General features: G+C 39.1%; 5 protein-coding genes and 3 non-coding genes across 9 annotated transcripts; 3 read left to right on the top strand and 5 right to left on the bottom strand.

The window, feature by feature from the left end:
* The first annotated feature begins 1,723 nt into the window (after positions 1-1,723).
* On the top strand, positions 1,724-6,875 carry LOC111016817 (Nodulin MtN21 /EamA-like transporter family protein). The gene is made up of 10 exons (XM_022292337.2): positions 1,724-2,019; positions 2,622-2,775; positions 2,988-3,162; positions 3,884-3,999; positions 4,645-4,704; positions 5,144-5,291; positions 5,874-5,940; positions 6,224-6,295; positions 6,368-6,433; positions 6,519-6,875. The coding sequence occupies exons 1-10, from the start codon at positions 1,840-1,842 to the stop codon at positions 6,648-6,650; spliced, it is 1,170 nt and encodes a 389-aa protein (XP_022148029.1). The 5' UTR covers positions 1,724-1,839; the 3' UTR covers positions 6,651-6,875.
* A 1,067-nt stretch (positions 6,876-7,942) lies between these two features.
* LOC148211610 (small nucleolar RNA snoR77Y) lies at positions 7,943-8,028 on the bottom strand. The gene has a single exon (XR_015790632.1). It is a non-coding gene; the product is annotated as a small nucleolar RNA snoR77Y (small nucleolar RNA).
* A 65-nt stretch (positions 8,029-8,093) lies between these two features.
* Positions 8,094-11,776, bottom strand: LOC111016840 (small ubiquitin-related modifier 1). 2 transcript variants are annotated; one of them, XM_088123069.1, is made up of 4 exons: positions 10,757-11,776; positions 9,381-9,500; positions 9,148-9,297; positions 8,094-9,063 (listed from the first exon to the last, which is right to left on the bottom strand). In XM_088123069.1, the coding sequence occupies exons 2-4, from the start codon at positions 9,459-9,461 to the stop codon at positions 8,983-8,985; spliced, it is 312 nt and encodes a 103-aa protein (XP_087979195.1). In that variant the 5' UTR covers positions 9,462-9,500; positions 10,757-11,776; the 3' UTR covers positions 8,094-8,982. The 2 variants fall into 2 exon arrangements, with proteins under 2 accessions (XP_087979195.1, XP_022148070.1); XM_022292378.2 differs by lacking the exon at positions 10,757-11,776 and having other exon boundaries at positions 9,381-10,028.
* On the bottom strand, positions 8,150-8,290 carry LOC148211609 (small nucleolar RNA snoR2/U65). The gene has a single exon (XR_015790614.1). It is a non-coding gene; the product is annotated as a small nucleolar RNA snoR2/U65 (small nucleolar RNA).
* Positions 8,484-8,551, bottom strand: LOC148211608 (small nucleolar RNA U49). The gene has a single exon (XR_015790615.1). It is a non-coding gene; the product is annotated as a small nucleolar RNA U49 (small nucleolar RNA).
* A 178-nt stretch (positions 11,777-11,954) lies between the features above and the next one.
* Positions 11,955-14,269, top strand: LOC148211607 (O-Glycosyl hydrolases family 17 protein). The gene is made up of 3 exons (XM_088123068.1): positions 11,955-12,158; positions 12,247-13,578; positions 14,099-14,269. The coding sequence occupies exons 1-3, from the start codon at positions 12,098-12,100 to the stop codon at positions 14,131-14,133; spliced, it is 1,428 nt and encodes a 475-aa protein (XP_087979194.1). The 5' UTR covers positions 11,955-12,097; the 3' UTR covers positions 14,134-14,269.
* A 3,439-nt stretch (positions 14,270-17,708) lies between these two features.
* LOC111016670 (ENTH/ANTH/VHS superfamily protein) lies at positions 17,709-19,979 on the top strand. The gene has a single exon (XM_022292133.2). It carries the CDS (start codon positions 17,820-17,822, stop codon positions 19,686-19,688), a length of 1,869 nt encoding a protein of 622 aa, XP_022147825.2. The 5' UTR covers positions 17,709-17,819; the 3' UTR covers positions 19,689-19,979.
* A 2,296-nt stretch (positions 19,980-22,275) lies between these two features.
* LOC111016837 (ARM repeat superfamily protein) lies at positions 22,276-25,264 on the bottom strand. The gene is made up of 2 exons (XM_022292375.2): positions 23,083-25,264; positions 22,276-22,726 (listed from the first exon to the last, which is right to left on the bottom strand). Exon 1 carries the CDS (start codon positions 24,823-24,825, stop codon positions 23,113-23,115), a length of 1,713 nt encoding a protein of 570 aa, XP_022148067.1. The 5' UTR covers positions 24,826-25,264; the 3' UTR covers positions 22,276-22,726; positions 23,083-23,112.
* Between the last annotated feature and the right edge of the window lie 1,265 nt (positions 25,265-26,529).

Genomic DNA, 26,529 nt, shown 5'->3' with positions numbered 1-26,529 from the left:
TAATTTCAAAAAAAAAAAATGAAAGAGTTGATTAGAAGCATTTTTTAATCAAGTGCTTAATTATATATCACTTTGATATTCGATGTCACAGATTTTAAAAGTGTTTTTAAATGATTTTTTAATAATTAAGAATTTGGGGTAGTAAGTACCTTTTAATTTTTTATTAAATGTATTTTAAAGTTACTCTAAAATATTATTAAATGATTTCACATGATTTGACAAATCTACTGCTTAGTCTCAAGTGAAAGGAGTAAGCTTTTGGCCATAAAGTTAGTAGAACCAGTAACTACTTGATCTCATGAAATATAACCAAACCGTAAATTTTATAGTTATGATGAAGTGGTATCACCTTTTACAAATAAGCCGCTACTCAATCTCACCTAGTCGAGCTAACTATTATTTAGTACATCGATATGACTAAGTTTATTTGATTTGAAAATTGATCTAGAGTCGCAAAGTTCGATAACGACAAGACAAGCTGAAGTGAGTGTAAGTAAGAGACCTATGAAATAGAGTTAGCACTATGACGTTCAAGTTAGTACTCGTTTGGTTTAAATTCGAGAGAGAATATAGCTTTACGTACCTGAAAACGAGGTGGGATATGTCTATATTCATAGGTTGGGTTTTCGACAGGATGTCCAATATGCTTCCAACAGCTCTCCGACAACTCCGAGAATTGTGGCATGTTGTCGTTTTGATTCTGTTAGATGTTTGCACCTACTAAAACTAACATAAGTAGACTCTAATAATGACTAAGGCGACCAATGTATGTTATGTTGGTCGCCTTGGCTGATATCTCGGATGGTTGAAATATGACATAAAAGTCGGCTAGCTAGGGAAGAACCATGAGTCTCAACCGTCTCTAGCTAGTAGTTCGACTCGATCTTTTCAAAAGTTCGAGATTTCATTGTTACTTAAATATGAGTCACCTTGCTTACATATTACTTAGAATTTGAGCTATCAAAGGTGGACACGTGGCCAATGAAAAAATCGCCTCCAACAAAGTTATTGCTGAAAGTTTAAATCATGTGATGTTACTGTGTACAATTTCCTAAACAAAATTTCCTAATTAATTGTTAGTGAGTTGGGGTGAATAAGACCAAGTATGAAATATAGCAAGTTGAGGTGATTTATCTGTTTAGCTAAAAGAACTAAAGGCAGGGAGCCAATGTAAATGATATATTAGTTTCAAATGATTTTGAAGATTTTTTTTATACATATTAAAAAATTTTGATATGATTGTCAACTTAAATATAATTTAATGGATTAAACCATAAACTAATTTTCTGAAATTAGAGATATAAATCTTGACCATAATAATATAATTTGTCAAAATTGTAAGTATTATAAAAATAAATTAGTTTACAAATTTACTAAACAATATAGTAGGATGTAGTTTTATATATTTTTATATATTTGAGGTCCAGAACAAATATAATAAATATTTTTATACTTGGTAAATAAATAATTTTGAAATTAAACGTGACTATGAATTTTATTGATTTAACATTAATATTTTTTCATGTTTTCTATGATTAAAAATTAAATACTGTTTGTTTTGGTCGAAAATGTACGTAGAAACATGTAATTTGTGCCTCTAATCGGTTTCGTTATTTTTAAGGGTGTACTTTGAAATTATCCATAAAATTAAAATTAATTAAGTTAAAAAACGAGGAGTTTTTTGCAATTATCGAGAGAAAAGGGGAAGAAACGAAGACAAGCCAGAAAAATTGAAGCTGTCCGTTCATGTGGTGGGTTTTATTCGTCGCTCTCGACGTCCGAACTCTGCATCTGTAATTTCTTCAAAATTTTCCATCTCCGTTCCGTCGAATCCAAAGAATGGCGTCCGAGATGATCGACGGTGCAACAGATAATTTGGTGGAGCTCATCGTGCGGGATGAGCCTCCGTCAATGGCTGACGGGGGTCCGATCTTGGAGGAGATTGCTCCTCTGTTGACCCAAGCTGAAAAGCCCAAGATCAACATCTTCACCATCTCTTATCCTCGAAGAAAACCTATGGTAAAATTCACTTTTCTTGCTGCTCCTTCCATAATTCTAATCATGTGTTCCTCCGTTGGTGCTTGCTAATTTTGGTTTCAGAGATGTAGAAATTCAACATTTCGATGTATCGGCATGTGATTTCTTAATTAACTTCGTCTCTATCTTATTTTTCTGCATATGTTATACTGTTTTAGTTGATCACATTTGTTCTTTGGATCATCTATGATATTACGTTAGAGATTTTCTTTTCCGCGATTGATTTTGAAGTAGTGTTAGGTTAGTCTGCAATGCAAGGAGATTACATTTAGGTGTCGAAGTTTAGCTGGTATTTTACTTTTCTTAACTTCGGGGTAAAGAGTTCAACAGGCTCAAATCTACTTAGTTTGATGCATAATCGTTTAAAGGTCTCTTGAGAGCTTATGCACCCCGTTCCAGTCGTTACTTGATGTCTTGGATTGGAACAAGTTATTGTTAATTGAAGTATTTGCATGAATAAGGCCCCTCAAGTCGTCTTGGTCATTTTCCCCCCAACTCTTTTTTGTCACTTAATGGTTGCATTTCTTACAGTAATGAATATGTTTCAAGTATTATGACAATTATTGTTTTATATATTTTTCCAGGAGCAGGTGAATAAAATCCATGATAATGAGGTGTCACCACTGTCCCAATCCATTATTTGGATTTGGGGTGGATCAAGATACTCTGGTCTGCTGTGTGCTTCTCTATCTTCCATATTCTACTTCACCATGGAAGTTTTGACGGATGTTTTTTCTGGTTGGTAAAAATTTTCTCCTGACTTAGTTTTGAAATGTTTCTATATTACAACAAAATGTGGTACTTTACAGCGTAAGAAAACCGCCGTTTCCTGTTTCTTGAAATAGTTCATAGATTTTTGTTTGCGTGTAGATCTTAGGCCCATTATGTTCTGCTTGCTGGCTGAGTTTTAGTATTGTTATTTTTACTTAAATTTCAACTTGTATTGGCAGCTCAGTCTATGCCAATTCTTGAAATGGCTTTTACAAGATGTACAATTATTACCATACTATCGTATTTGTGGTTGAGGAGGAGTGAGCAACCAATATTTGGACAGACACATGTTAGGAAGCTTTTGGTTTCTCGTGCCCTAACAGGACTTCTCTCAATGTTGAGTTTTATTTACAGGTATGTGACTTTAGTCCTGCATTTTAATTGCAAATAAAGCTCAATTAATATTGTGGATATTTAAAAAATTGTTTTGAATAATAGAATTTGGTATCTTTGTGTTAAAAATAGCAATGGAGTTTTTTTGAGATATTGAGTTTTGAGGAGATTTTTATGAGCAATGAAGTACGTCTTAACCCCTCCTCTTTTTTGTATCTCTTTGTTGATTAATATAACATTTTGTTTACTACCAAAAGTAAAATACTCTCTCATATGATTTTTATAAATTTACTCCAATTCTGTAATAGGTTCCAAGACGTCATTTTATATGCTGTGAATTAATGTCTATTTTTTGGTCAAGTTTCTGATTTAATGGCTACATCGTATGGTCTTGGAATTTGGACTACCAATTGGATAATTTATTTTATTTTTTAGCTTAAAATGATTTCATGCAGTTTTATTACATTCGTGAAATATTGCCCACTTATTAATACTCTCTAATCTAACACTATCTGACATCCCATAACTTATGGCCTTGTTCAAAACATGGTTTAAATGAATTCTTCGTATCTAATTAGTATTACTGTGTACCTATCTAATTCATAGTTATTTGGATTTTATTCATTAAATTTATCTCCATTTTGGCAACCATTTTAAGTTGATTTGCTATTCTAGCCTTTTGTTTTTGAGCTCTGGAGCTTTATCAAATATTAACTGTTATTTGATTTGTTTTTCATTTCAGCATTCAAAGGTTGCCTTTGTCTCAGACAGTTGTATTAAGCTTTACAACTCCCATCCTGGCTTCAATTATGTCGAGAATTATTTTGCATGAAAAGTTGAAAATTTCAGATTTTGGCGGTATGCATTAGATGGATTTTCAACTTCTCCCTCCAACAAATGCATCACGATGTGAAAACGTTACACATTAATCAGTATTCTAACCTTGCATGATATTTGAATTATTCCATTGATGCTGCTGATGAGATTGATATGAAAATGAACCCAGCTTTGGTTCCTTCTCCCTATATGAGTTTGATTATCTTGAAATTCATATCTTTACTGATCTTCTAGACCGTGTTAGGTTATAAGCTTACAGTACTATGTGCAAACTTTTCATGCATTTAACAAAATTCAGTTGGCTTGGGATGTTTCAAGATACCCTCCTAGGTTCTAGGTTTAATCCTCTAAGTTAAAGACTTAATAAAATCCTTAGTCTCTTGGAGCTGGCCTGGGGTGAACAAATCCTCTTAAGGATTAGTGACTGTGGTCTCCAATACCTTGGTTATAAAAAAAATTATTAACGTGATTGTCTCTCTCTAACACATGGTTGTCTGAACATTCATGGTTGGATCTTTGTTATTTGCATTTCTCATTCTTTTCATATGCTATAGATGCTAGCTAATCTATTTGGCTTCTTTCTTTCAATTTAATATTAAAAATGTATGATATGCATTTTGTCAAGGCAACGGGTGATTACTTTCTGATTACCCTTTCTCCTTTCAGGTCTTGCTTGCAGTTTCTTTGGTGTTCTACTTATTTTCCAAGAAATATTCACTATTCAAGGTACCGAAGTGAGTTAACTTACCCTTGATTTGGACTTTCTTTCATGTCTGAGGATTTTTTTTTCCTCTCCTCTGGGATAATGAATGGAACATAGAAAACAGGCTTCAGGATCTTAATTTTTATCTGAAACTCAACAGTCAACACACGTTCATATATTTTCAAAATCTGTTTAAGCAACTAATACTGTCAATCCTGTTTTTATATTTCCTTCGTATTGAACATTCGTCTGGTTCATGTTGTTTCAGAACATGCAATCTAGTGCAACTATTATGTATCTTTGTTTAATTGTTTTTACTTTTATTTTTCCCATCTGAAATATCTTCCATAAGGCAGGTAAATATTCATCAAAACTTGCGGTTGCCTTTAGCTTGAACCTTGATGTAATGGAACCAGTTGCAGTTTCTCTTACTCTATAATTATTGCGTTGCCTTATTTGAAGGGTTAACTAAAGCTGGGAAAGAAAGCACAAAACCAGCTCTGGGAAGTCACTATTTATATGCAGCATTATTTGGTTTTGTTGCATCAATAGCTGGTGGCATTACCTACTGCCTTATAAGGGCTGGTGCAAAAGCATCTGATCAACCCGTGTAAGATTATTAACTTTCCTTCTGCATATTTAGTATAGAGAGAGGCATTTATTATACATGCAATTTTGCTTCTTCTCATGTCAATAACTTTTGCCATTCTTTTTTTACACGCCTTCTTTTATACAAATTTCAGGTTAAAAGAACTCAACACTAAATCCGGAAAATTGAATGACTAGGATCTTTACTTTTTTTTTTTTCTCAAGACTTTACTACGACACTTGTATCAATCTTGGGGATTCTTCTAATTGGAATCAGCACAACCTAGCCTTGAGAAAACTGTATGCCCCTAACTGTTTTTCATATCCCACAAGATTGAATTAGTTCATCCTACTGGGAACAAAGAAGTGTTGAACTTTGTGAAGATTGCAGAAATGCAATGGAAATAGCACGTGTAACCCTAACTTTAGACGTTCTCCAATGGGGATAGGTTGCTTGGGGGTTTTCTGTGGTGACTCATTTTAGTTTTGACCATGTCTAGATTGAAGGAAAATGTGAAAATAAATAATCCTAAGTTTTCCTTTCTGATTATTGTGAGTACTTGCTTCTGATGGCCTTGAGGAAATCCTCTTCTTTACCTTGCAGTGTTACAGTTTTCTTTTTCGGCATGCTGGCTTGTCCTGTCACTGGAATATGTACAGTTATCTATGAGGTGAGTAGACTGTATGGACTTCACGATCATTAACTTTCACTTATAGCGAGCTTTATACCTTCTCTGGAATGTAAAGATGCATTAGATATTGAACCGTGAATTATTTTCATGAATCATCACAGTAACAAACACAAATTCTGAAGGAGGGTTAAACCTATTGACGGCAGCTATGACTAATCAACTATTAAGATTATTCTTAACTTTACAAACTATTGGTTGGGGTCTGATGTTCTCTTATTGTGGTGGCAACGATGTCTAAATTTTCAGTTTCATGTTGATGCAGGATCTGGTGCTGCCAAGTTTAAATTCATTTTTAGTGATGCTAGTGCTTGGTTTAGTTGCTTTTTTGGCCGAGGTAATTCTAAACCCTCCAGCTATTAATATCAATGGCGTTTATAAACAGCTGACATTTTATCCTCAACTGAAGGTGTGTTGGGCTCGTGGACTTCAACTTGAGAAAACCAACAAAGTTGCTAACGTTCGGTTTTTAGAGGTATTTTTACTAGTTTTCTCTGTTTATGGATGGCTTTTTTTTATGTTGTTGGTTGCTTTAAATTATGAAAATATTTGTATTCCAGGCTGCACTTGTGCAATTGTGGCTTATTGGCGTATTGAGAGTGGCTCCTGTCGGTCGATTAGTTGGAATTGTACTCATTTTGATCTCTATGTGTTGGACTTTCTACGTCGGTCCTGATAAAGAAATTGAGTAACATGTACAATTTTACAGTGTTCGCAAGGAAGCCAAAGTCTTTCCATTTTTTGGTTGTAATTTTTTTTATTTTATGAATATTTTTTTTCCATCACGGATTCATGGTGTGCATTTTTGTTAATGATGTTTTTTTCGAGTTAAATAGGATTTTGCACACTGGAACCGTTTGGTAGTAATTTGTAAGCAATTTCCAATGTGTTAGTATGATCATTATTTTTTATAGTTACTTCTTTCCTTCATACTCTTCAGCTTATTTTCAGAACAGCTTGTTTATGCAACTGAAACCCAAACTGCCTTTTTTAATTTTGTTCATTCTCTCTCATCTTTTTCCTTTAAAATTTCGATGGTTACTCTAAATTAAAAAATAAAATAAAATAATTTGTCCCCTGGCTCTCAATCAGATTTTCTTTTTCTTTTTCTTTTTTTAAGTTTTTTCGCTCTAAAAATTTTATCATATTCTCTGTTTAAACTGTAAAGGTTAAAAATTCAATATCATTTTCAGTCGTATAAAAATCACTGTAAACAATTGCTTAAACAATTATACAAAAATCACTATCTCAAAATTAATTTTCATTAACAATCATTTGATTAAATCAAGTACAAACAGGCTCTTAATCTACAAACCAGAGAATTCTTTGATTCAAAGCCCAAATCAAAGTAAAAAGCTACATGTCAACATTTAAAGTTGACGAGCAATTACAGTTTCCGTCCCACCTTCGAACAAGTTTTAAGAGTTCTAATCTTTGATGCTATCCTTTGTTCTTTAATGAAAGAAAAGTATTTATCAGAGTTCAAAAGAAAACACAATTGAATTTAAAAGTGCGATTTTCAATGCATTCAACCTACGTTACTTTAGTGACATTTTCATGTCCTTGTTCGAGTTCTTGGGTGGTATAGTCTTGTTTCGACAATATCGTCTCTTATCAATCACAAATTTAAGACCTTCTGTAATCCAAGAAAAATCTAGGTTTAAAGAAAGATACCATCATTAGACAACCATGTTTTCTGCACTTGATTTCAATTTCCAAGCCTTTATGTTACGATCGATTCCTAGGCCTTTCGGCTTCCAAACATTCCTATGCAATATTGTTTGAATTTTTTTTAGCATATAATATGGCAATGCCTTGAATCTTAACCATTTTTTATGCTTTGTATAATATTTGTGTAACCCATCAAAATTTAATGGGAGGGACAGCCTACCATTATTGGTGGAAAGAGAAAAATCAAAGAAAATAAATTAAATCATGAACAAAACATAACGAAAGAACAAAAAAAAAGTAAAAGTAGAAATGTTGAAAGCCTCAGATAGCCAGTCTATTTGACATCAAGAGAAAATCAGTCGGTAATTCCAACTAAAAGATCAAAATCCTCATTGGCATTTCAACTAAAACTAAATTTTTTTTTCCTTTCTACTAAAGGAATTATAACTTTGAACTCCGGAAAATAGAAACAGAATAGAATGTGTTTTAGGATTAAAAGTCGATTAAAATGATAATTTTAAGATGTAATCACACAAAACGGCTCTGTAAACCTACGAAAAGAGATCCACAGATTCCTATCAAGATGTGAAAATTCGTTTTTGGTTCAATCATAGCATCGAAGGTCACAGCTCTTGAGCTACCAACGACGTGGCATCGAACCGAAGAGACCACACAAGAAGAAGAAGAAATTCATGAAAAATCCTCAGAGACCCGTTTCAAATCAACCACACAGGAGAAACCACGAAAACGGTGCGATTCCCGACCGGCAAAACCCAACAGAACCAGACAGCTCCGGGTAGAGACGAACCGGCGGCGAATTTCACCGGCGGATGGGAACACAGCCGAGTCGCCGGAATCTCGCTGCTGTTTGGAGTGTCATACGGCACTTCCTATCAATTTTGGGAGAGCTTCCTCATTGGAACAAATCGAAATCGCCGGCGAACTTCAAAAACAAAACCCTAAAATCCTTTAATCATACTCCAAATCAAAATCAAACTACTTCTATAGAAACGAGAGAAGCCACAGCCACAGACAAATTAACTACAGAATGGTGAAGAAGTCGAATGGGAAGGTCGATATTTATGGAGCCAACGGGGCCGAGAGTTTAGCGTTTAGGGGCGGCGAATTTGTAACCCTAATTTTATGATGTTCTTAAGAAGGCCGGGCTTCGGTGATTTGGGCCTACAGAAGAAAATGAGCAAACGGATCCAATTAAAAAGCCCAAATTAAACACACGTGAGAAGTTATTATTTTTACAAAAAGAAGATATAATTAGACGTGCGGCTGAAACATCGTCTTCTTTAACCAAAACGCAAAAACCACCTCGCCGGAGGCTCGGACCGGACGCCATTTTCAGAGGAAACCGCAGTTCGCTCCGCCGCCACCGCCGTGGTGATTCATCGCATCAATTTCATCTCCATCCTTCAGCTCCAGCTGAAAACCGACACGAAAATCAGCAAAAATCATCCACAAAACTTCACAAAAAACTAAAGCCCAAAAGGGGAGATCGGAAAATACCTGCTCCGGGGTCTGGTTTCCGGTGATGTGATGGCCGTCGAGCAGAAAAGCAACTATTCGTTGATCCTGGCCTTGTCGTTGACAGTACGATGCCATGAGCTTCTTCAGTTGGGTTTTCTTTCGAACCCTGAAATAAACTTCGCTCCCATCCTATGAATCAAGAACAGAGACAGAATCACAAACGAGACTAGAGATCTCCAGTGTTCACGAGGATTGGGGGACGGAAACAGAACCTGTCCATTGACCTTGATGTTGACATACTCGGGGTCGGGTTCTGACTCGGGTTTTCGGGTACTCTCTTCTCGTTTCGACATTCTTCTTCTCGATCTTCAAATTTTCAATCTCGCGTTGTTCTGAGAAGAAACTGGAGTTTTAAGAAGATGCATTCATTGGAAAAGTGTGACTGTTCGTTCTGTGTATTTGACTTCAATTTTCAGGCGTTAGGTTGGGTTGCAGGCGGCACTGCCAGGCTTTACGACGTGTCGTACTGCCACCGGTTTGATTCCTGGGCCTTTGGGCTTCCAACTTTGTTTCATTTCTTCATGGGCCTGTCGATGGTCCATTGGGCCATACATTTTCCAACACACAGACTTCTGTCTATTTTTTAAATTATATATATAAATAATGCAATATAGCAACTGTTTTATATCCAATTTTCGGTCTATTCCAATCATTTCAAGGCATCCGTTGGGATTTACTCTTTCAGCCTTTTTTTTTCCTCTATACTTTTCAAAACTGCTTAATTTGGTTCCTGTTATGCAAAATCCTAATATATTTTATTGCGAACAGATATTTTAAATACAACAAATATGACAATATTTCAAAAAATTGTATGATTGGTAAATTCTGTGCTAAAATTATGATTGAAAAAATATATAAAAATTAAAACAACTCAGTCAAAATAGTTATAATATTTTTTTTTGCACGTATAGGGACCACATATATATATATATATATATATATATATATATATAATATTAAAAGTATGACCAAAATAAGATTTAAATTAATAGTAAATTTACTTTGTAAATATATGTACTTTTTTGATACTTTTAAAAAACATATTTATTAATAAATATTTTGATGGTGGCTAATATGGGCATAGCTTTATTCATTCAAACATCTATTTCCAATGAAACGATTGTGAGTTCAAATTCCAATCCTCACATATCATAAAAGACAAAAGAAAAAAAAAATTGGAAGCGTGACATGACATGACATATATACGTTGAAACCTAAGATAAGAGTGGCCTATAAATGGTAGTTTTAGTGTTATGGGTAGGGGTATATTAGGCCAACCATTTATTGGACATTTGACTATTTTCCTTTAATGAAAAAGGGACACCAAGACTATCCATAAGCATGTGTGTGTTTGTTTAATTATGTGAGAAATTTTAAAATGTAAAAAGTTGATAGTGCAATCTGTTTGGTGATGAAGATAATTATGGGATTAAAGTAAAAATTCTCTCTAGGATGTCAAAATTTCCAATAAATACAAGAAAATTATTCTTAAAATACGAGCAAGTTAATTTACTCAATAATTTAATATTTCCCAACCAACCATAAAAAATGGGCCAATAAGGGGAAAAAAAGAGGTAAGAATTATTACCTTAATGATTCGCTGGTTTACGAGTCCCATTTACTGGAGTGGACCACGTCCGATCGCAGCATAAATTTATGACACTCTGCCACGTGGAAGCCATGGACGTCGACGCCACATGGAGAGCGATGCAGTGGCGCTGCACACTATTAAAATGACAGATTTTATCAGTACCACGAAACGGTCGAGTTTTGGTGGGGCCATTAGTTGCTGAAAAGGTGCCCGTATGATTTGGTTGTGGATCGGGGATCCTGGTCGTCCGTTTTCTGGTCATCAGGCGTCACCAGATTCAACGGTCCAGATCCAAGACCACGATTTTATAACGTTACTCCTTGCTGTTGCCCTGCCCTTACATGAATTATATAATTTTTTAGGATGAGAAATTTAAATTATAAAAAAGATTTTAAGTGTCTTTAACCGGTTAGCTACATTTATGCTGGCTAGATTGTAGCAATGGTTTATAGGTTTGATCAATTAAATTTTGTTCATCGATATTTTAAAATAAAGTTTTAAATTTTTAAAATCTTGTTTATCAAATTTATACATTTAAATCATTGAGTGTCTATCACTATGTTCGCGGCAAAAATATGACCTACTACGTAGTGAGATATGGTCTAACTATTTAGCTCTCCTATCGCCGATCTACTAAGGTCATCTACCACCAAGCTTCTATGCTCACTCGTGGTAGAAATTATAAGGTAATCCATATGGAAAGATGAAAAGCGGACCTCAGTCATTGTCGATCTATAACCCGACAGTTTGTAACCATCCAACCGCTTTATGATAACGGTCATAACGGACGTGTCCCTTTTTATGACACGTATGTAATTATGCTTCGAGAACAACCTACTTGAGCTCGTCCCTATACTTACTTGAGTGTTGAAGTGTTTGTTTTTTTTTTGTTAGTCCTACATTGAATGAGTTAGTACCTTGTTAGTTGGGCCAGTTGCCACGTAGTCAACTTCGATAGTTCAGAATCTTACATCAACACACTAATTAACCTAAACATAACTCAATGAAAGTATATTTCAGACTAAAAATTGTGCGTTGGGAGTACCTATCCCTTATTATTTGTAATGGTAGTCTTAACGACTGTAGCCCGTAAGCAGTAGAGTATTGTTGGAATTAAAGACATGTATTTAATCCACATAATCTCTATTCTTATGTTATTTGCGTGGGGTCCACCCCTGGATATCTCCCATTAATAAAAGACGCACCCTCTTTCTCTCAATCCACCACTCACAGTCGCACCCACGCTCTGTTCTGAGTTCTCTCTTTTCACCCACAATTTTTATTTGCAGCAGAAGCTGAGACACAGCTTTTGGCTTCTCCCGGAGGAACGGAACACTCATGGACCCTCTAACTCCTCTCCCCTTCCTCATCTTCCTCCTCTGCCTCTCCCCATTTTCAGGTAATTCTTCAAAATCCAAACTCTGCTCTGTTTTTTTCCCAGCAGAATCCTGGGTTTAATCAATAATGCGGTGTTCTTTTTGCTACAGATGGTGGTTCCATTGGAATCAACTATGGCAGAATCGCCAACAACCTCCCTTCCGCCGTTAAGGTCGTTAAGCTCCTCAAATCCCACGGCCTCCACAGGGTCAAAGTTTACGACACCGATCCGGCCGTCCTACGGGCTCTCTCCGGCTCCGGCATTAAGGTCACCGTCGATTTGCCCAACGAGCTCCTCTTCGCCGCCGCCAAACGCCTCACCTTCGCCTACTCCTGGGTCGAGAAGAACGTCGCCGCCTACTACCCTTCCACTGAAATCGAAGCCATTGCCGTCGGAAACGAAGTCTTCGTCGACCCCCACAACACGACGTCGTTTCTTGTTCCGGCCATGAAGAACATTCACCAAGCCCTCGTCAAGTACAACCTCCACTCCGCCATTAAAGTCTCTTCCCCCATCGCATTGAGCGCCTTGCAAAACTCCTACCCTTCCTCCGCCGGCTCCTTCCGGCCGGAGCTCGTCGAGACCGTTTTCCGGCCAATGCTGGACTTCCTCCGCCAAACCGGCTCCTACCTCATGGTAAACGCATACCCGTTCTTCGCCTACGAGTCCAACTCCGACGTCATTTCCTTAGACTACGCACTTTTCCGCGACAACCCCGGCGTGGTGGATTCCGGCAGCGGCTACCGGTACTTCAGCCTTTTCGACGCCCAAATCGACGCCGTTTTTGCCGCGATGTCGGCTCTCAAATACGACGACATTAAAATGGTGGTTACGGAGACCGGATGGCCGTCGAAGGGTGACGAGAACGAGATCGGCGCGAGCTTGGAGAACGCCGCGGCCTACAACGGGAATCTCGTCCGTCGGATTCTGAGCGGCGGCGGAACCCCGCTAAGGCCTAAAGCAGATCTGACCGTCTATTTATTTGCCCTATTCAACGAGAACAAAAAGACCGGCCCCGCCTCCGAAAGAAACTACGGCCTATTTTACCCTAACGAGGAGAAAGTTTACGACATTCCGTTCACCACCGACGGGCTGAAGGACTACCACGACAAGCCGTCGCCGGCGCCAGCAGCCGGCGGAGACGGCGGCCACATGGCGCCGGTGAGCGGCGACGGAGGCGTGTCGAAAAGTCAAACGGGGAACACGTGGTGCGTGGCGAGTGGTGAGGCCGGAAAAGAGAAACTGCAGGCGAGTCTAGATTACGCGTGTGGGGAAGGAGGGGCGGACTGCCGTCCGATCCAGCCGGATGCCACGTGTTACAATCCGAACACGCTGGAGGCCCACGCATCGTACGCCTTCAATTCTTATTATCAGAAGAACGGCCGCAAGATCGGCACGTGCTACTTCGGAGGGGCGGCGTACGTTGTCACGCAACCACCTAGTAAGTACTCTATAATTTCTCCTTGTTTTCGGGTAAGGCGTACGTTAGAGGATCCGACCCGAATAGACCCGCCCCGCATTTTGACGCTAAAATGAGCCGGCGTGGTCCACGAGGTCATGGAACAATGAATGATGGAGCTGCACGCCAGCTCAGTAAGAAGTCAAAATTCACGGCCCACATGCCGGGCACCATGAAAAAGGAATCTAATCTTGCTGACGTGGCACCCCTTTTGGGAAACTCCAATTTAAAAAAAATGGGGTTGGTGTGAATTTTATCTATTTACTGTGGTGAAAGGGGAAAATGCATATTTTTTTCCCTCATGGGATTGAAACTTGATTCCTGAATCAGCTGAGAGAAAAAAAAGAGGATCTTTTATCCTCTTTTTCTCTCAATGAGAAGACAAAAACTCAAGAGAATTTGAGCTTTTGGTTTCTTTTTTTTTTTGGTTATTCTTATTCCTTTGAGAGAGTTTCTGAAAAGGGTTGTTTTTTTTCTTTTCTTTTTGATGGCTTTTTTGCAGAGTATGGCAACTGCGAGTTCCCAACAGGGTATTGAAGAGAGGAGATGGGGAAGGAGAATCTAATCTAAGAAAAGAGGTTACCTTTTAAGTTTGTTTTTAGAGTATGGGAGAAATTTTTTGTAATCCAATTGCTTGGATGATGGATGATTAATGGATGGGGATTAAGTTAAACTTGTTTATCTGTAATTAACATGTTCTTCTTTGCTAGACTATCTCAAATTGATTATTGCTAGTAATTTTAAAGCCAGCCATAGTTCTCTTAATTACTATTTTTATAAAACCTATATAAAAATTTAACTTCTTTTTGGTAATGGGAGAAAACACACACTGCCCTGGAGCAAGTGGGATGAGACATAATTTGTCTCTGTATTCAATGTACAAGAGAATCTATTGCATGTTCCCTATAGTATAGCCATTATATTAATATATATATTTATATATGTGTCGTAGAATACAATAAAATAAAATATTTCCATGTGAAAGGACAATGGTGTTTAAGAATTTGACTCCTGTTGAATTTGTTGCACCATGTGGCCATAAGGGGCCACCCATGGCAGCACTTATTTTAGTTTATTCTTCTATTCATCATTGCCAAAGCATAATCCAGAACAAGTCCCTAGCCCCAAAGTTTGACACATTTTTTTGATAATTGGGAACATAACAAAGAGATTGATTCAAGAAAATCCATTAGTTATTGATGGTGAGGTGAAAATGAGTAGAGTTGGAAACATAGTACCCAAAATTATGGGCACATGATTTGGGATGTTCAGAGGAAAGGACTGAAGAAAAATATGAATGAATGATCACATGGCACAATCACTAAAAAGAGGAATATATATATAACAAAAGATAATGAGTTTGAGATTTTGAGTGATGTTACCAAAAAATTCCTGTCCTGCTATTGCTACTGGTCCACCAATATTCCCTTCCATCTGTTAAATCCATCCTTTTTTTGGGTATTTTCAGAAAAGATAGTACCATTGTTTGAGCCTAGATTTCTCAGCTTTCTCTAATGCATCAACATAAGTTAGGATTGATATGAAAAGATGGGAGAGATTATGAACAAACTAAGATCCAATCTTGATAATAAATTGGAACTCTACAAAAATTTTGTATGGGACTCGACTCCTCCTCTTGATCCTAAGTTTGAATATTCGAGTAAATTTAATACTAAAAATTCTTGATATCCATCGGGTCTGGACTTTGGGCAGGCACAATGCTCCATTTTTTTTTTTTTAAAGAAAAATATGTAATGAAGGGGGAGATGAAAGGTGAGAAGGTGTGGCTGCAGCTGTGAATGTGATGGGTGGGTATTCTCAGAAGCAGAGAGATTCTTGTTGCCTCCTTCCTTCATCACCATGTAATGATGCTTTATTTGCTTTTATATGGAAAATGTATGGCCCTACCTTATAACACTATTTTGACTATGAGATCCATGTAGCTTATGGTTTAGACTTAGAGGGTCAACTAGAAATATAGGAAATGGATCCTTTCTCATTTTCAATTATCTCATCTCCTAACTCACGTCTTCTTAAATTCCTTTCCTACAATTTTTTTCCATCGGCGTCGATGCCTCAAATATGCTTCTCCTATTTATAAAGGCACAAAACTAGAGATTTCTATAACATATTTGGAATTTTCAAAATCAAGAGGAAAACCAAGATTGCTCGACTCAATCTATGGACTTATTCTTTTTTATTTGACTTATTCTCTAACGTGGATTTTAGGTCGGGGGACCTGGGCTCTTGTGAGCTGGGTGTAGCATGGAGCTCGGCCAAGAACATGACCTAAAGCACGACCCATAGCTCGATCTAGGCTCAGTCCATGGGTCATGTCTAGCCCTTTTGGACTGAGTCTGACCCATTCTGGTCATTTCAAAAGGCTTTACTCTAGCCTTGATTACAAACTTCTTTTCTCCAACTCCTTCATATTTCTTTTGCAAATTGAGCTTCATTTGACCCATTACAGTTGGTATAAGTTTTTCAATTTAATTAGTAAATACAGTAAAACATATATTTTCATACTTCTTTCAATCACCTCCCTCGAGAAAGCAACAAGCCTGGCAAAATTTGGTCTTCATCATTCAGCCACATTTATCTGGCCTTTTGATTTTCCCTCCAGGCTTTTAAAAGCTTTAGAGGATGACACTTCTTATTTGTTTCCAAATGGCACTTTCTTCTATTAATTAAAGTGCATTTTTCTATAAAAGAAAAAAATACACTTATTTGAATTTAAGCACTAAACAATCGTTAAAACGAGCATAGCTCGATAATTGGTATATATCTCCAACCAAGAAGTTGTGAGTTCGATCTCCCACACCCCCACATGTTGTACTAAGAAAAAAAAAACACTAAACAATCATTTAAAAAAAGCATTAGAACTCAAATATAATATAATTTTGTAGATCAAGATTTGAAGACATTCTTCATTATCTTTATTTTTTTTATCTTTTAGTTTAGATGAAGAATTGAACCTTCAATTTTTAACAATAGAATAAGATATTTTAACTTGTAAACCGTCATTTCCCAATACATTATTACTAGAGCTTTATGAGAACTTTCACAATTTGTTCCACAATTTATTTATATTCTCTTCTTTTAATGAGAAATTGATATGCTATTTATCTGTCATTGTTTCTGTTTAAACGTACTCCCATTACTCGGCATTTTCGACCCTCCCATTTGCCCTACCCCAAAAGACCAACTTTCTAGAACCTTGGTCATTAACAACTTTGGCCTTTTGTTTTACTTCCTTGCATGCGATTTATAGTATAACAAAAGAAAGCTTTTAATAAAAATTAAAATACATTCCCTCCCTACACAATAATGTTCACTCCAACATTATTTTATATTTTTGCTTTATAGAAAATACAATAAATATCAAACAAATAAATACAACATAAAAATTTTGAATATTTGATTTAAAATTTTAATTTTCATATAAACACTTTGCTAGACAACAAGAAGCAGAAAAAAAAGAAAAAAAAAGGGTTACAAGTATTTAATTTTTTCAAAAACAAGAAAGAACTACCAAGCACGATTCAGTTTTTCCTATTATAAAATATCAAACAAAATAAAAATGTTACGTGGCCTAAAGTTAAAATAAATCATTATTGTAGTTGTTGATATTATTTTATGCACCTAGCCTAACCTCCGCCCACTCGATACTTGATACTCTTTGTTAAACTTAAGGGAGAAAATAAAAAAACCTCCCCATAGCCAACTCATGCGACTCCCACACCAACACACTTTAAAAAACCACATTATCCATTTGTTAGAAGCAGCAACAGAAATGGTTACGTTTATTTATTAAAATCTGTAAACTCAAAACCAAAATAAAATAAAGACTACCAACATACATGCATATATAGATATATATAATTAATTTTAAAAAAGTAAAAAAGAAGAGAAATTGAAGGTACCTAATTTTTTGAGGCAGCGGCAGAAGGCGTGGTTGGACTCCACCGGCCGAACCGGGCGCTCCCAAATTGCTCAGAATCAAAACAAAACGACTCAGTCAACGCTCCCATTTTCCCGAACCATCCTCCTCTCCACACCCACGAACTCAAACCCACTACCGTTCAGTTCCAAAACAAACAAACCAACTCCCATTTTCATTTCCATTTTCCTTTTCCATTTCCTTAGAGGCCTTAGCCTTGAGCTTAATCTTTAATCCAAAACAAACCAAAAAGATTAACCATTTCCAAATTCCAAATTCCACGATGCCCAGCAAGTTCCGCAAGGCCATCGACGCCGTGAAAGACCAAACCAGCATCAGCCTCGCGAAAGTGTCCTCCGGAGCCAACCCGGCCGCCACCACCCTCGAAGTGGCCGTCCTGAAAGCCACCACCCACGACGACGTCCCTCTCGACAACCGCTACGTCTCCGAAATCCTGAGCCTGATCGCCTCCAGCAAATCGTACGCCCCGGCCTGCGCCTCCGCCATCGCCAAACGCATCACCAAGACCCGCAACTGGATCGTCGCCCTCAAATCCCTCAACCTCGTCCTCAGAATCTTCCAGGACGGCGACCCCTATTTCCCCCGCGAGGTCCTCCACGCCATGAAGCGCGGCGCCAAGATCCTCAACCTCTCCAACTTCCGCGACGACTCCAATTCCAGCCCCTGGGACTACACCGCCTTCGTCCGCACCTTCGCTCTCTATCTCGACGAGCGCCTCGACTGCTTCCTCACCGGCAAGCTCCAGAAGCGCTTCACCAACCGCAAGTCCCACAGCCACCATGGACCACCGCCCAATCGCCGCATCAACGAGCCCATTCGCGATATGAAGCCCGCCATGTTGATCGATCGGATCTCCCACTGGCAGAAATTGCTCGACAGGGCCATTGCAACCAGGCCCACCGGACCCGCCAAATCCAACCGCTTGGTCCTCTATACCCTCCACGCCGTCGTCCACGAGAGCTTCGACCTCTACCGGGACATCTCCGACGGCCTCGCTCTCCTCCTCGACAGCTTCTTCCATTTGCAGTACCAATCCTGCGTCAATGCGTTTCAGGCTTGCGTTAAGGCGGCCAAGCAATTTGAGGAGCTTGGTTCGTTTTACGATTTGTGTAAGAACATCGGAGTTGGGAGAACCTCCGAGTATCCCAGCGTTCAGCAGCCATCCGATGAACTGATTGAGACATTGCAGGAGTTTTTGAAAGATCAAGCTTCGTTCCCCTGTCACGGCAACCGCTCGCCGCCGCCGCAGGTGTTTCTCCCGGCCAAGGACTCCATTCCCTCTATACTCAGCGATGATCTCGAACAATCGGAATCGTCGGATAGAAATTCGATGGGGGATATTATGAGCGCGACGGGGAGCTGGGCGAGTCCGACTAATTCGGTGGAGCAAGACGGAGAAAGCTATTCCGATTATCAATCGGAGAAGCAATCTCAGTTTGGGGATTCCGCGAGCATGAACGGAAACGAGAACGAACAGAATCTGACCCCTAATTTTGCGTTCTTCGACGACGGACCACAAGAAAACGTAAAGCCCTATCAAGAGCAGCTCCATTTTGGCGCTCCGAGTGGGAGATTAGGCGATTGGGAACTCGTTCTGGCGGAGTCCGCAACGGAGCCGCCGCCTCAAGAGTGGCCGGATTTCTTCGCGCCGTCCATCGGAGACGACGAGTTCGTGAAATCCATCTCGCCGCAGCAGCAGTACAACAACCCGTTCCTTCAAGGTGCAGACGATTTATTCGCAGTTCCGCCGACGTTCACAGCAGAATTCTCCAGTCCAGAGACGGAAATCGCTCCGACATTTCGGGCGCAGAATTTCAAGGAGGAGACGGTCGCCGTGGCCGTAGCCCCAACTTTCCGCGCAGAAACGGTGCCATTTTGTCCGGCGAATAATCTGAATTTTGAGGCATGGGGCTCGACGGAGACGGTTGTTGCGAACTCAACGAAGGAGAGCAATCTGTTTTCATTCAATCCGGCCGGGGAAGACGATCCATTTGCAGTTTCATGGCGTAGCAGTGAAAAGGGAAACGATCGGAGTTTTGATGGGAAGACGATGAACGAAGAAAGTTTGTTGGAGCAGCAGAAATTGTGGAAGGAGCAGCAAAACAAGATTATAGCGAAGCATTTAGCGTGAGTTTTTTGGGAGGGCAAAATGGGAAACTTCGGGTGTAATTTTGTAAATAGCCTCGAAAACTTTGCTTTCGATTCAAATTTGATGATTTATTTGGCTATTGGAAAAAAAAAAAAATAAGGGCTCCCACTCAAAAACTGCCTCTTACATCTTTGTAAGATTTTTTTGGGTACACATTTTCTGTTTTTGGCAAAATGTAGTCTTGAGTTTCTAAAGGAGTGCGATTTTTATTCCTTAAACCTACACTAGAAAAGGGTTAACAAAATAAGTTAATTCAAACTTCACTTTGGGATACTTCTACTCTTTTAAGACCGTCTAGTTTATTTATGAACTTGTGACATTAAATTTTATGTTTAGTAGGAATGTTTACTTCGAAGAGTTGGAGTTTAAATTCAAGTTAGTGAAGTTATTTCATTGTTTTTATACTTTTTTTCCATAATTTCGTTCTATCATGCAGTCATGCTTAAAAAATTAAATTTGAACCTACAACATCATCAAATTTACGTTCTACTAAACTGAACTAAGAGCTCTTTCCTACTAAAGTTAAACTAAACTGAGAGCTCTTTCCTACTCAAGTGACACGATTATTTACACGTGTGAAAGAGTTTGAATAATTAAAGATTTTGTATGTGCAAATATCTAAACTTTTAGTTGTTTAGGTCCCTAAATTTTCAATTTAATGTCGAGTAAAATTAAATATAATCCTAAAAGTGACTTAGACTAAAAACAAAATAAAAAAAATATATTATTATTAAGCTTTTCTTTTTTAAGCTAGAGAAATGTTTCCCACCTCAAACATGGCAAGAAATCCTAGGTTAGAATGGTGTTTGGGAGTGGAAATTATTTTTTCCCCAATTTAGAAGCAATCTACTAGAAATTGATCTAGTAGAGTGGGGAAGGTGTAACGAACATTGAAAACTAAGGATGGAGGTGTTTAAGTGGGTTAGAATTTTACATTTTCTTAACAAAAATTAAAATAAAAATAAAATTGACGTTTCGACTAATGTATCCAAGTCGATGAAAATATAGTAAAATCTACGTACTAAATTGACAAAAACCAACTCAGATCAATCTTTTATTTAAACTGACATATAGCCTTCAATAATTTTCTTTTTTCTTTGATCTAATAAACAACATTTCATTAGAGTATAAAAGTAGGAGGAACAGAGCTAGAGATACTAAATTACTATCTACATTTTGATATAGTCATAGTTAACTAACAGCATGAAAGTTTAAAAAATGGAGATTTAACCAAATCATAAGAACCAACTTTTATTTCTTCTTTAGTACAACTCATAAGAACCCACTTGAAACTAAAACTACACGGATCAAGCTAAAATGAAGTGTAAAAAATTAGAAAATAGTTTCAAAACCAGTGGAGTAACTCAAAATACAGAGAAGTTGCAGTATTTAGAAGAAGCCAATGGTAAAGTAGAAAGAAGAGTGCACAAACTGCTGCCTCATGGGAGAGAGAGTGAAAAAAGGGAAGATAAGGAAGCTTTACAGCTAGCTCATGACTAGCTTTATATTCATGGATATCACGGGAAAACCCCCTCAATAACAAAAGCCACTTCATTTCCTTCTCTCCCTTTTTCATCCCAAATACCAACCAAACAGACAGACTCACACACAGAGATAATTGGATTATCCCAAAAGTGGCATAAATAGCAACTGGCAGGCAGAAGCATGGCCCCACTCTCCCTCTGAAAATTCTCTCCTAAGGTCACTCTGAATAAGATCACTGTGAAAAATACAATCTTGACAGTGAGGATCAAGAATTGTCTTACCATCATTAAAAAATTGACAACTCATTATTTTTTATAAAAAATCTATGTTATTGCATTTTTCTTTCTTGGTTGTCAAATATTTTTAACAGTAGTGAGGACAAAATTACTCCCCACGATTAAGGAGTGAAGTATTTTCCGGTCACTATTCCACCCGCAAAGCTCAGCACTTTATTTTGGGACCCTCACCACATTTTCCCTGTTTTTTTCTCCTACATCTTCGCCGTGCCTTCCTCTCTCTCTTCTTCCCTTTTCCAATATTCTCAATCATATTTTCTCACTCCGAATCAGAAATCACATGGAAAAACATTTCTCACGTCTCATGCCTCAACTTCTTACCCCTAAGAACTTCCAATCTACGCCCATAATTGATTACTTCCCCCTCACATGGGATTGCCAGCCTGAGTGAACCCCAAGCTTTCTTCCCCTCTCACTACAAGATTGCCCTCAAAGTTATAAAGAAGATCCCTACCTATAACTAACTAGTGGGGTTGAGCTCGTTTTTGGAATTATCAATCGTATCAATAAACAGGCATGAAGAAACCACAAGGCCCCACCATCCCATATCTGATGGAAAACGGCCCTTCTCTTCTAAATCTCAAATTTTCCTCCTCCATCATTACCCACTTCAGATCTGGCTCTGCATTGCCAGCCCTAGACTAATGGATGATGAATTATGAAACAGAAACATACAGAATCAGACAGAATACAACCCATTCACAAGCCAAACTCCAGCCAGCCAAACAGAAGAAAACAAAAGGATTCGGATCATTCACAATCCGACACATTTGTTGGTCAAAAAAGTATACACAAAACCACCTCCACTCTTTTCACTAACTTCCTAAATAATAAAAATAAATTCTTCCCATTACATAACTTTCTTCTTTTTTTTTTCAATAAAATAATAAAGAAACTCACCTGAAATTTACACAATCAAACAAAATGACAATCATGGGCATGAGACATCTCACTTATATCCCTCATCAGTGAAATTAAATTAATAATATAAGCAAAAAAGCATACCAGGATACTCCCTAAAACCCGCATCCGTGCTTTTCTTTCTTTCCTCCTTTTTTTTTCCCCTTTTTGTCTAAACATTAACAGAAGGGTAAAAATATTAATAAAAAACGACAATATACTACGGAGTTGAAAATAAATAGTTGTTGGAGTATACGGTTGGGTTTGGTCATGTGTAGTTGTAACTTCTTCTCTCAGTCTTCAGCGGTTAGAAAAATCCAAACGAACTCCTCCAGATTCCTGAAAATACAGTTTATAAATTAAATAAATTTGATAATTACCTTATTATTCCAAAAAAAAAAAAAGGAAGAACGAGGCAATGCCTGTCGTCTTAAGTACTATCATAATTACTACGACTAAATTATGTGTCATGGTCCACTGGCATTCAGTGGTCCCCACAGGTTTGATGGGCGATTCTGATACGACGTCGTGTTTGTTTCCCTACCGGTGACTGGCACTGGGCCAGTCACATTAGGGGCATCATTGACTTTCTACCTAACGATACTCCCGGGTCAATCTCAGAGAACGGATTAAAGCGAAGGGTCAACACCTGATACTATAGCGTGTTTCCGATTTTACCCTTGAACTAATCTTACCTTTGACGGCGGGGGTTAGTTTCTTTTGCGTTATTCCCTCCAGGTCCTGCTGAAGATGCTTCTCAGCCGATTGCCGGTGAGCCGCTGCAACGCCTTTTTAGCTCCGACGACGTTCATATCGGAGAGCTTCTGTAGGTTCTGGTAAGCTCCGGCATCTATAAGTCGCTTCCGGCAACCGTTGCTTCCTCCGGCGAGTACTGCCGAGACGATCGCTATCGGAAACGTCTTAACGACGACCTCGTTTCTCGGATCTAGCATCTGCATCAATCTCATCACGCTCTTCTCGTCCCTCATCAACTCCTTCCGATTTGATCGGACGGTCAAGAGTGACGCAAGGGCTTGCACCGCCACCTCCTGAACTCCGGCCGGCTTCGGCATCTCCATTAGCTTCACCAAGGAAGCCATACAACTCCAAATAGCTCGCTTATTCCCGTCGCTGATTGATAAATTAGCGAGCAGAGAAGCGGCGATTTGCTGCAGCATTAGGTTTCCGTGCTTCACCAATTCGCCGAGTTTCATTACGAATAATGTTGAAGACGATAGAATCCGAGCAACTGAATCGGAAACCGAGAGAGAACTTAGGGCTCGCAACGCGTTTTCGATCGTATCTGAACTCGGTGAGTCGTGGATCAAATGTAATAATCTAGGTAATCCTCGTTCTTGGATTATCAGTGATCGGAAATAATCACCGGAGGAGGCCAATACTGCTATACAGATTGCTGCCTTTTCTTGAGTCGCCATCGTGCTTGAAACTAGCAACTGTAACAATACTGGAACCGCCCCTTCCTCGACGAGAGAGGTTTTGATATCTTCCACCGCCGTGACATTCCTAATCGCACCGACCGCTGGAGCCTGCACCGGTGGGGTGCCTGATCGGCAGGCCTCGATCAAGATCGCTACGCCTCCGTAAGCGGAAACCGCCCAAGCATTTTCCGGGTCAATGGTAATGGCTTCGACGGCGGCGGCGGCTTTTTCCTTCAGATGCATTGATCCTGTTTCAAGAATCCTCAACAATGGCCCTAATCCTCCTTCTTCGAACACTCTTTTCCTCGATTCATCGCTCGCCGTGGAGAGAACTGAAACCGCAGAAGCCGCTAGCTCTCGCACAGACGGCTGAGCGTTGAAATCGAGCAAGTGAACCAAATACCCAACGTTCCCCTCTTTGGCAACTAAACCCGCAGACTTCTCATCCTGGTTCAGAAGCTGAACCAGAGATTCCAGAGCCTTCTTCTTGAACTCCGTCCCCCCGATTTGCAGCCGCGTGAAAAGATCTCTGATGAAAAACTCCGTATCGTCTTTATTCGAACCGGGAGCCGGCTGGGACAGCACTAGCGCGTTCGATTGGTAGAGAACCCCAGATCTGAGTAACAAATCGAGGTCGTTGAGTTGGTTAGAGAGAGAAGCCGAGGCCATATCCAAGTCGCTCTGCATATGAAGCTTGCCGCCGGAGAAGGCAGAGTCGGAGCATTGGGCGGACAAAGACTTGAGCCGCTGAAGCGTGGAGAGGAGGGAGGGGAGAATGGTATGAACAAGGGGATTCTCGGACCAGTGGGGGGAATCGGAGATTTCAGAGAGAGCAGAGTGGAGAGTCGAGAGCTTGGAATGGAGAAGCTGCCAGCGGCCAACGAAGGAGCGGACATTGAGGGAGGAGAGGAGGAGGAGGGAGACAATGTGTATGATGAGGTCGAGAAGGGCTTGGGAGGAGGAGGTGGAGGGCGGCGGTCCGGCGGTGGTCGGAGGCATTTACGAGAGGGATTTTGATCGGGATTAAACCCTAGAAAGCAGTGAAACGCGGCTGGGAAACTGAGAACATGGGAGAGGATTGCTTGGTGGGAAAGGAAAAAAAGGAAGAGAAAGGAGGGAGGGGAAAATCGAAGTGCCTCTGCCTCTGACACAAAAAACGATTACAGAAAAAGCGTTTGTTGGCCGAATCAAAAAGAAAACACGATCAACGATGAGGAGAGAGAGAGCGAGAGAAGCTGACAAGCTGTGGCAGTTGAAGAAACTGCGGTGGTCACGCGGAGAAGATCATGGAACTTCAAATGGGCCTTTATTATTGGGCCATCTGGGCCGGACTATCTAGCCCAGTTTTTGCTTCCTTCTGTCACGTGTCACTGTTCCAATCATTTTCCACAACACAACATACAATTAAATAATAGGAGATAAAGTCATATTGACTAAAATTAGCAACCTTAAAGTCAGCCACCTTACTTCTTTGCCTAGAAATATGCTCAAAATATATGAAATTAAAAGATTAAGCCAACCGAAAAAATATCCAACACCAAAATCTTCCTTTCAAGTGAGATCTCTCTTCTACAAACAAGATTGATTGCACGAGAACAATGCCAAAAAGATTTTGATTTAGGATTTAAACCCATCCTTTGCGCCCCATCAAAAATTGTCAGGAGTTCAAATTGCACGAGAGCATAAAACCTCGCAACCCGAGTTAAGGCAGCGATTGTATTCCGATAGGATTGAAAATGATGACTCTAATTCTAGTTCGATCTTGATTGGATGAACATGCATCATCATATTTTCATCTAAATAAACCAATGAGAATATTGGGGCAATTATAAGATTTCGACGACTAAAAACCAACAAAATTTGAAGCACAATAAATTGACACTTGCACACTCCTTATACGACATAATCCAATCAAATCCTCTATGATTGATGCTGGTGCTCTCTCTCTTTGTTAGTGTTCTTTATGAAATTTTGGTTTTTATATATATACTCCATGATCAAATTGTAATATATAGGATGAGGGATCGAACTCCAACCAATGGTTAGAGATATATGTCAGTTACCGCTGAGCTATGCTAGCTTTGGAAAACGACTTTCATCCAAGCACTAAAAACCTCGAACCGAGGTGGTTGATGGGGAGCTTGTAGCTTATGGTGCTTCCACCCAACCTAAAAAAGGTTTCGGTAGCGTAGAATCTAGGCCTTTTGAAGTGCCAGTAGGTGTAGCAATGGGTAGGGCTTTCGTTCTTATCGCTCCAAGTTCCGATCTATATCTGAAGTAAGCATGGGTGACATTCTTTGTCGTCCCCTTAGCCCTCTTACTCTCTAAGGAATGAGAAAGGCTACATCTAATTTTGTCTACTCGTTTGTGAGCGCGTGAACCAACCCAACAAATAAGGAAAGGATGCCTTTCGGGGCATCTCATAATGCTTCGAGCCAGTTCACGATCCAATAGTAAGGAAGCTCGCATGCGGGCAAGCATTGATTGATATTCATTCTTTTTTAGCCAAGGTAATCGCCCTGGCTTTTCTAGAATGAGTCGAGTACCTTCCAGTAACGGCGAACAAGGGTCTAATCAGGATTTCGCTTCAGGGATATAGTAACTCGAGATGATCTCAGTATGCTGCTCGACTGCTCGCAGAGCGCACTTGCGAAGGTCCAACGACGAGCTATGTAGAGGATACAAAGAAAGAATTCCTCTTTT

The sequence above is a fragment of the Momordica charantia genome (genome assembly GCF_013281855.1).
Source record: "Momordica charantia cultivar OHB3-1 chromosome 4 unlocalized genomic scaffold, Mcharantia_2.0 BLBB01000004.1, whole genome shotgun sequence".
Taxonomy (NCBI): domain Eukaryota; kingdom Viridiplantae; phylum Streptophyta; class Magnoliopsida; order Cucurbitales; family Cucurbitaceae; genus Momordica; species Momordica charantia.
The sequence above is the reverse complement of the archived record's forward strand: the minus strand, read 5'-3'. Positions and strand labels throughout refer to the sequence as shown.